The following is a 10,000-nucleotide window of genomic DNA, read 5'->3' as shown; positions in this document are numbered from 1 at the left end:
TCTGGTTCTGGTTCCGGACGGGTCCTCTGACCTTCAGAGTCCTTCACTCAGCTGCTCTTCATCAACCTCATCTTCCTCAGCTGATGGCGGGAAACAGCTGCCAGTCAGCATGAGGGAAGTGATGTCAGCATGCAGGAAGTTATGTCAGCATGCAGGAAGTGATGTCAGTGTACAGGAAGTGATGTCAGCGTACAGGAAGTGATGTCAGCGTACAGGGAGTGATGTCAGCGTGCAGGAAGTGATGTCAGCGTACAGGAAGTGATGTCAGCGTGCAGGGAGTGATGTCGGCGTACAGGAAGTGATGTCAGCGTGCAGGAAGTGATGTCAGCGTACAGGAAGTGATGTCAGCGTGCAGGAAGTGATGTCAGCGTACAGGAAGTGATGTCAGCGTGCAGGAAGTGATGTCAGCGTACAGGAAGTGATGTCAGCGTGCAGGAAGTGATGTCAGCGTACAGGAAGTGATGTCAGCGTACAGGAAGTGATGTCAGCGTGCAGGAAGTGATGTCAGCGTGCATTAAGTGATGTCAGCGTGTAGGAAGTGATGTCAGCGTACAGGAAGTGATGTCAGTGTGCAGGAAGTGATGTCAGCGTGCAGGAAGTGATGTCAGCGTGTAGGAAGTGATGTCAGCATACAGGAAGTGATGTCAGTGTGCAGGAAGTGATGTCAGCGTGCAGGAAGTGATGTTAGCGTGTAGGAAGTGATGCTGAGCCAGGTTGGCTCGTTTGCTCGCCCGATTGTGCAGCTGCATTCTGGGTCCGGCGGCGTCTTTGTTTAGAGAGAGGAAGGAAGCTGATGGCCCGGTTTGCTGGTTCGGACCCAAACAGATCCAGACTCATGTGGCCTCTGGTTCCGAGCCAGAAAGAGACGCAGAACATCTGATAAATCTGGGAAGCCCCTCCTGCTGCTCGGCAGCGTTTGGACCCGGCTCCTCATCAGAACCTCTCCTGCATGTCGGCGCCTGCCGCTGCAGTTTCATCATCCTCGTCTTCATCCTGTCGGCTCCTGCTCAGGAGGCGCCGCGTCTGGACGAGATCTAAACCAACTTCTGTTTCACAACAAGCAGAACCACCGAACCGGGACGGCAGCAGAACCTCTGCTAGTTCTGACACGGACCGGATCAGACCGAACCTGTGCGTCTCAGCAGCTGTCCGACCCGGAACCGGACCGACTCATGGACTCGTTCTGACATTAAAACCAATATTTTCATCCAGCAGGACGTAAATAAACTGAAACGGTTGGAAGGAGCTGCCAGCTGTTTGTCCTCCTCAAATATCAAATCACATATTTTAGATTATTTATCCTGAAGAGGGAAACTTGCAGATCCAGCAGCAAAACAGTCAATAAACAATAAATTTATTAAAATAAAATGCACATAAACACACTTCCACACATAAGCCTTGGCTTCAGCCTTTTTTATGTAATGTAAATTTACCAAATAATTCATCAGAAAAATTCTCTTTTTGTTAAAACAACACAAAATAATAGGCATGAACACCAGGTTGTTTGCAGCAGTGGGCGGAGCTCCAGAGCTGCTCCTGCGTCCTGATTGGTTGCTGAGGTTGGAGGCGGTCCATAAAGGTCACTGAACGTGATCTCAACCGACCACCTGGCTGTGACATCACTTCCTGTCTCTTCTTGGGTTCCAGAGAGGTTGTACAACTCCAAAGGCCCGGAGCTGAGGCGCTGTCTGTTCTCCCTCAAGCAGCTCTTCCAGGTAACTACCTGCAGACTCACCTGAGCCAACTTCCTGCAGTCCGTACTTCATCTCCCAGCATGCAGCACTGTTGGTCCACTGCTGCAGCTCTTCCTGCAGCAGGTAGGTGGCGCACTCAGCCGGGAGCTGCTCAGCTTCAGCTGGAGCGTTTTTCTGCTGCTGCTCTTTACCTGAACAGCTCCACCTGCTGGACGAGGAGCTCAGCGGCTGCAGAGCGGCGCAACGGCTAGTCTGGTGGAGGTCAGAGGTCATCCTGGAACTGCTGCTTTCCAGAATGAACTCAGGGAAAACCTTCTCGACATGATGATGATGATGATGATGATGATGAAGATGGTCTGTGTCTCCAGGACGATAAGGATCTGGTCCCAGAGTTCGTAGCGTCTGAAGGCTTGGCGTGTTTCATCAAGGTTGGAGCCGAAGCCGACCACAACTACCAGAACTACATCCTGAGAGGTAAGGCTCCGACACGTGACTCCGCCCCCAATACGTGGCTCCGCCCCCGACACGTGGCTCCGCCCCCGATACGTGGCTCCGCCCCCCGACACGTGGCTCCGCCCCCGACACGTGGCTCCGACTCCTGGCTAAAAATACAATCTTTTTTCATGCCAAATCCGATTTACAGGTTTAATCAGGCACGTGCAGAGGGGGGGTCTAGGGGGGCTTGAGCACCTGCCCCTTTTGCTCCTTGCCCCCAAGGGCCCTTTTGGTCACTTTTTTTTTTTTGGTATTATTATTTCCTTGCGCAGTGAGATAAGGCGGCTAACTGGATTACAGAACAGTTTTTGGTGAATCAGCGTTTCCCCCAGAAAACTTGCTAAGCCCGGTGGTCAGGGCGCCGAGACGGTCCACCATGTTTTTGTATTAAAAGATGTTAAGTAGACAATCAAAGTAAAAATATATTACTGGGTAATTATGGAAAACATCGTCAGTGAACTGCTATATAAACCCACAACTAGTCTTAAAACAACTAGTCAAAAAATACAATTAATATAAATATAAATTATTTCCACTTTTCTTAAATCCAAATTAAGTCAGAGGCTCCATCAGGCCCCCCAGGGCTTCAGGGGCCCCATAAATGCTAATATTTTCACACAGACATATAAATGTAGCATTTGTTTATTGAGATGATAATTTCTGCTAAATTTGACATAATGGTTTCAGCATATATAAATTAAAAGACTTTAAATTATTTAACATTTATATGTTGGATTTTATGGAGCTGCCAAGTTTACTTTGTAAAAGTTCAAAGAATAATATTCATGGTCAGATTGTTTTGTTACAATAGCAACCATCTGATGCTGTGAGTTTAATCTTTGAGTTTCAGCTCCGTTTGTTCACAAATACAAATTAGTAAACTGCAGTTATAATTTATTGCTTTTTAGGTTTGCCAGTTAAATTATTCCCCCTGACCTAGATTTCACTAAATCTAACACAGAAGCTGTTAGAGGTGCTGATGTTTTAGCAACAAAAGGGGCCCCTAAGTCATATTCTGCTCCAGGCCTCATACAGCCTTGGACTGTCTTGTGAAGTTAAAAAGTTATTTGCCAAACATAAACTTTTATTTTCACACATCATAAATCTTTTACTGCGATTTTAGTCTCTGCAAACGACTCATGTGAGAATCACAAGCAAAACTTTGACTTCAACAAAAACTTTGAATATTAAGAAAATATTCATGACAAACGCAAATAAGTTTGTTTTGCAAAAAAAATTCACTTCATGAGACGACTGTGATTTAAATGTTTAAAAAAGTTAATTAAGCTAAACTCAGCAGCTTTTCTCATGGTGACATTAACTATTCAATATGTGTCTTTTTCCTGCAGTCCAGTTAAAGTTTGCTGCAGCTCTGCTGTCCTGACCGTCTTCATCTCCACTCAGCAAACAGGCAGATCTGTTATAGATTACAGTCACTGAACGGCTGCATTGAGCCCTAGTTTATACTTTAATAGTGTAATTATGTAAAGACTAAATATGTCTGCTGGTCCAGCTCTGAGTTACATATCTTGATAAATTGCTGGTTTGAATATTGCAAAACTTTCTTATAACAAAATAGACCTGCAGAAAGAAATGACTAATAAAATATCTTACATATGCATAGAGTTATGCTCTACATGGAGATGTTCATTAGCTTTGATTGTTTATCTCACATTTTAGTAATTTATCGTTGTTTATTAAACTCTGAAAGCTGTTTGTTAATATTCTGTCCTATAATGATGTTAGATGGCCTTTATTTGAGCCCCTGCCCCTTAGTGGCCTCTGCACGGCCCTGGGTCACATTGATTTTAATTCTTTTCAAAAATACGTTCTAAAACATCCCATCCTATGAGTTGTGTGATGAAGTATTGTGTCCAGACTGAGACGTTTTCTTTAATTACAAGACAAACACTTAAAAATGATGAAAAAAAGCTTGTAGTGACGCCAGCAGCTCAGTGCGGTTCTTTCTTCAGAACGGATGCCTTTGGTTAGAAGCTGCTGATGATGATGATGACCTGATGCTGATGAGTCAAAAGATGAAGAATGTTCTTATCTGTAGAACTGAGACAAAAGTAACTGCACAAGATGCTCAGCATTCCTCATTTTAATGCAACTGTTTCATGTTCTCATTAAATCACTAATTCATTCTCCTGACATTTCTGCTTTATTCTTGTGATTTAAAGAATAAAAACATCAAAGTCAGAAGCTGTAAAACAAGATGGCTGCCCTGGGCGTGATGGCGTCACTCTGAACTACAGAAACCAAAGAACCGCATTAGTTTATTAATTTATCAACGTGTGTTTCAGAGATGGAAACTCTTCCGTACGTCTCTGCTGTTGTGTTTGGTTCTGATCCAAACGGATCGCCGTCTTAGTCTCAGTCAGACAGGCGTCCTCGTCCCACAAGACGGAAACTTTGCTCTTCACACGTCCAGAGAAGCCGCAGAGCGCAGCCTCAGATTATAGCCTAGAGGCTGGGACTGTGGAGCCTCATCTGTCTTCCTGTCTGTCCCTCCGTCTGTCCCCCCGCCTTCCAGCTCTCAGCCAGATCATGCTGTTTGTGGACGGGATGAACGGCGTGATCCACCACCCAGAGACGCTGCAGTGGCTCTACACGCTGACAGGAAGTGTGGTGAGTCAGAACCCGCAATCAACCTGAGACACCTGATCCGTGATGGTGGCGCCCCCTGCTGGTCAGACAGTGACTCTGCTCCTGTCTCCAGTCTCGCCTGCTGGTGAAAACGGCTCTGAAGCTCCTCATCGTGTTTGTGGAGTACGCCGAGTCCAACAGTCCCCTGCTGATCAGCGCCGTGACAACGGTGGACGCAAAGAGAGGTAAAGGCACAGAGAGACAGAGACACAGAGAGAGACAGAGACAGACTTACAGAGAGAGACGGAGACAGAGAGAGACGGAGACAGACACACAGAGAGAGACGGAGACAGACACACACAGAGACATAGGCAGAGACACTTATACATTGTTGTACTTCTGTGCTAACGTGGGACTTTGTTTTCATTGACTTTTCCTGCATCAGGTGTAGCTCAAGTTTCCCCAACCAGTACTAGTTTATTTATAACTTAATTCTTATTTAACTTGACTAACTAGCGCTTAATTCACATCTTACCTCCAATTCTAACTAGTTCAGTGCAGTACCAGTTGCAACAAAGTGTGTCCTCACTTTCCACAAGGACCTGAATTTGTGTGTGAAACTGGAGAAAGTTGTCCCCTATAGCAGCAAATACAAGTACACACACACATGCTTGTGTGGCTATCTTTGTGGGGACTTTCCATTGACTTCCATTCATTTCTACAGTAGCCATTATCCTAACCCAAAACTCAATTCACATCTTAGTCCTTAATCTGACCCCTGACCCCAAAACAGCGTTTCCCCTTGTGGTGCCCAGGCGTTGGTCCCACAAGGGGCAGTGGGTCCCCACAACGTAGCGTCAGGAAAATGGTCCCCATAAGGCATTACAAACCAACGCACACACACACACACACACACACACACAGACAGGGCTCCAACCTAACAGGTGGATGAGGCACAGGCAGGCTGTTGCTATGGTTACCACTGTCTGTGCTGGGCTGTTGCTATGGTTACCACTGTCTGTGCTGGGCTGTTGCTACGGTTACCACTGTCTGCTGTAGGTGTTAAGTCCTGGACGAACCTGATGGACGTCCTGGACGAGAAGAACGGCGCCGACACAGAGCTGCTGGTCTTCACCATGACGCTCATCAACAAGGTACCGACCCGTCAGAGACCAGAACCATCAGAGACCAGAACCATCAGAGACCAGAACCATCAGAGACCAGGACCATCAGAGACCAGGACCATCAGAGACCAGGACCATCAGAGACCAGGACCAGAACCATCAGAGACCAGAACCAGAACCATCAGAGACCAGAACCATCAGAGACCAGAACCGACCCGTCAGAGACCTGGACCAGGACCATCAGAGACCAGAACCATCAGAGACCAGGACCATCAGAGACCAGGACCATCAGAGACCAGAACCATCAGAGACCAGAACCATCAGAGACCAGGACCATCAGAGACCAGAACCATCAGAGACCAGAACCATCAGAGACCAGAACCATCAGAGACCAGAACCAGCCTCCGCCGGCTCACTCCCTGTGTGGTTCTGGTCCAGATTCTGGCGGCGCTGCCGGACCAGGACTCGTTCTACGACGTGACGGACTGCCTGGAGCGTCTGGGCATGGAGGCCGTGGTCCGGAAACACCTGAGCAGCAAGGGGGCGGAGCCTGACCTCAAGGCCCAGTTCTCCACCTATGAGGTACCGTCGCCGAGGTCACGTGACCGCTCCGCTTCCTGTCTGCCGACACGGCGCCCCCTGCTGTCCTCACGTGTCTCCTGTCCTCCAGGCGGCTCTGCGGCATGAGGACGGAGACGTGGATGACTCCGCCCCCCTCCTCCGAAAGGGGAGGAGAAAGATGGCCGCCGGCGACCAAGAGGGCAGGAGGAGCCGCCGCTCTAGTCAGAATCTGCCGGACCTGCTGTCCCCCACCCCGTCCACGCCTGTCCTCTCCCCGTCCTCCACCATATCCTCGCCCACGCTGGACAGCACCGCCTCGTCGCCGCTGTCCTCTGAACCCGGAAGCTCCGCCTCCAGTCCCTCCGGCTCCCCGCGGGGCTCGCCGCTGCCCCCCCACGCTGGACCCGGCGGCGATGCGTCCACCGAGCTGGGGACGAGGACGCCGTCCAGCCCGTAAGTCCACAGACCGGCAGCAGGTGCTGTTGGGTTGTCTCTGTCCAGCTGTTTTGGACCATGTTCTGGTTCTGTCCCAGTTTGGAGCCGGGTGACTCCGGTCAGCAGGAATGTTTGGTCCTCCGCCTGTCTCTGGGTCCGGCGCCGTGTCCTCGGGTTCTGAGCAGGAACCGGTCCGTCCTCTGCTGGAGCTGCTAGTTTTAGTTTAGATTTTTTAAACTTCACAGGATTTAAAAAGGTCAAATATTGTGTTGTGATTGTTACATTTAGGTAACGGCAGAAATAATTTTCTAAAAGTTTATTGTGTTTTCTCCGTCGCCGCTCGGCGGATTAGCGTTGCGCCGTGATGGAGCGCCGTAATTTGCCGACAGCTGACGTAAAGTGCACGTCGCGTCGAAAGGCTGAAAACAGATTTAGACACGGAAATGAAGGACGCTGCATCTGCAGGACGCTTTAGAAACGCAGGCTGTAGTTCCAGTTAGTTAGTTATTGATCTTATTTCAATTAACAACATTGTTTTGTTCAATTTCAGTTTTTATTTTGCTACTTTTAGTAAACTATAATATAGTTACTAAAGTTCTGGTTCCTCTCGGCCCGGTCCGTCATCATGTTCCTGATAGGTGTCTCGCCTGCAGACCTGTCCTCTGTCTCTGTCCTCTGGGTGTCCTCCTGTTGGTCTCTGTCCTCTGTCTCCTCTAATCCGCCATCTTCCCCTCCCTCTCCTCTGTCTCGCTGCGGTTGCGCCCGTCGTCCACCAGGAGTCGCTCTTTCCTCAGCCACCACATGTCGGCTCTGGGTCTGGGCAGGAAGTCCCGCCTCTTCTCCAAAACCAGCTCCATCTCTGAGGAGCCTCCCCCCGGCTGCAGGTCTGTACCTCCTGACTGACCTTTGACCTGCCTCCTGTCAGCAGGCCCTGCAGCGACCCCTGCAGGCTGATCAGGACATTGCAGCTCAGTAAAAAGTGAGAAGTTGGTCCTGTAGGGGGCGCTGGAGGGAGAATAACACACAGGGCTTTATCTTCTGGGATCAGACGAGGTTTAGAGCGTTTTATCTGGACTGGGTCAGGTTCTGAGAGGTTCTGTTCAGGTTTTATTTAGTTAAAATCAGGTTTTAATCTGGAAACAGCAGAAAAACAGAACCAGACAGCTGCAGCAGATCTGGCAGTAACCAAGTCTAGAACGCAAACTTCATGTGCTTGGCTCAGTCTCTCTGTGTGTGTGTGTGTGTGTGTGTGTGTGTGTGTGTGTGTGTGTGTGTGTGTGTGTGTGTGTGTGTGTGTGTGTGTGTGTCCTGCAGCTCGTCTCCATCGAACCTCTCTCCTCCGGATCCGCCCCAGCAGAACTCAGATCAGCTGGTCGGAGCAGAGTCCAAACCTCGTCAGAAGTGAGTAAACCGACGTCGTTCCATTGTGTTCAAGTCCTGACTGGTTTCTGGAACTGGTGGGACTGGAGTCCTCCCAGAGCCACCAGGTCAGCCAGACATCCTGCCTGACATCACGGAGTTTCTCTGTCTGACATTATTTGGAGAAATCTTCTTCTAGATCAGCTCTTTGTTCTGTCGAGAGTAATCCTGGATACATTTGGGATTTTTGATTCTTGGATTTTTCTGTTGCTCGGTTCTGTTGGTGGTTCTGGACTGGTTCTGCTGGCGGCTCTTGCTCTCGCCTATTTCCAGCTTTTTTTTCCAGAGTGTCTGAAACTGTCCTCCTCTTTCTCTAAATCCTTGGTTTTAGATTTTGTCCTGAATATTTCTGGGAAGTTTTTAATTCTAGGAAAATATTTCTGGAATGTTTCAGGACAACATTTGACAAACTCCATGTCTGGTTAATTTCTGAAAGATTTTCTGGGATCCTCTGTAAACTTAAAATTGAATTCATGCTCACTGTTTATCTGGATTTCTTGATTCCAGATTGTTTCCTTTCTGGAGATATTTGTTTACCTTATTTTTACATTTTTTTCACCAAATTAGATTTTTTCTACAGGCAGTGGGGGGCATTCTGCTTAGCGCTTTAACATTTGATAACTTTGAAAACATTTAGCTTCACCTAAATGAATTTTTTCAGATAAATCCTAAAGCGCTAATTTGCTGCGTGTTTTGTGAATGTTTGGTAGAATAAAATGTATTGAAGTCGAAACAAACACTAAATAAATAAAACACTAGCATGAACAAACCGCCAGGCTTTGATCATGCTAGTGTTTTGAACGATCCACATGGATGAAGTTAGCTTTAGCATTAGCTTCTTCAGTAACACTTTATTTGAAGGGGTGAGCATAAGACTGACATGACGCTGTCATAAACATGACGCTGTCATAAACATGACGCTGTCATAAACATGACGTCTTTATGAATGTTGTCATGAAGTGTCATTCGGTAAATAATCTCAACTTTGCATTAAATTGCCATAATTTACAAAATCATGCAAAGTTGGCATTTTTAATGGACTTTTAATGCAACTTTTGGAGCAACTTTGCATTGAAAGTGTCATTATTTACCGAATGACACGTCATGACAACAGTCATAAACATTCATAAAGACTTTATGTTCATGACAGTCATGTCAGTCTTATTCACACCCCTTCAAATAAAGTGTTACCGCTTCTTCCAAATACATTGCTGGTGTAGCGCGTTAGCATTAGCGAAGCTGATGTTTCTGGTTAGTTCTTCAGCATTAGCGTAGCTAGCTTTGTACGTAGCTATGTAGCTAGCAGTGCCCACCAATGCGGATATTTTCCCTCCTGTCTTCTCATTGGCTCCTTTGTGTTGCAGTTTGTTTTGTTGTAACGCTTCAGATTGTTTTCTGGAAAATGTTCTGTTTCTTTGTCCTTTTTGTATTTTTTGTAGATATTTTCAAGACGTTGAGAAATGTTCAGGTTTTCTCAGCTTCCCAGAATGTTGATGAATAATTTCCTTATTTTTAGATTACGATGGTCGCGTATTTCAAGTTAAATATTGTTCTTTAATTGTTCTGGATCTTTTTAAGTATTTCTGGACAGTTTGTAAACGGGGGCAATCACCAATAATAATAATAATTCTGACTTTTTCTCTGAATTTAAACCGTTTTTTTCTGTGACCAGAGACATTTGGG

At 47.0% G+C, this 10,000-nt stretch overlaps 1 protein-coding gene across 6 annotated transcripts in view; it reads left to right on the top strand.

Moving 5' to 3' along the window:
• LOC103460115 (FH1/FH2 domain-containing protein 1) overlaps nt 1–10,000 on the top strand; it is a 22,901-nt gene that overhangs the window by 8,744 nt on the left and 4,157 nt on the right. For 4 of the 6 annotated variants that reach the window (XM_081605704.1, XM_081605703.1, XM_081605702.1 and 1 more), the window contains exons 4-12: nt 1,648–1,715; nt 2,063–2,168; nt 4,726–4,820; nt 4,912–5,023; nt 5,838–5,932; nt 6,341–6,484; nt 6,573–6,916; nt 7,675–7,782; nt 8,213–8,299. In XM_081605704.1, the coding sequence (XP_081461830.1) occupies nt 1,648–1,715; nt 2,063–2,168; nt 4,726–4,820; nt 4,912–5,023; nt 5,838–5,932; nt 6,341–6,484; nt 6,573–6,916; nt 7,675–7,782; nt 8,213–8,299 (1,159 nt within the window). The remainder of the gene's footprint in view (nt 1–1,647; nt 1,716–2,062; nt 2,169–4,725; nt 4,821–4,911; nt 5,024–5,837; nt 5,933–6,340; nt 6,485–6,572; nt 6,917–7,674; nt 7,783–8,212; nt 8,300–10,000) is intronic. The other 2 variants (XM_081605706.1, XM_081605705.1) reach the window with 1 other exon arrangement.

This window comes from Poecilia reticulata, chromosome 3 (assembly GCF_904066995.2).
Source record: "Poecilia reticulata chromosome 3, P_reticulata-male-v2, whole genome shotgun sequence".
In the NCBI taxonomy this organism is placed as follows: Eukaryota; Metazoa; Chordata; class Actinopteri; order Cyprinodontiformes; family Poeciliidae; genus Poecilia; species Poecilia reticulata.
Note: the sequence above shows the minus strand (reverse complement) of the source record. Positions and strands in the feature narration are given on the sequence as shown.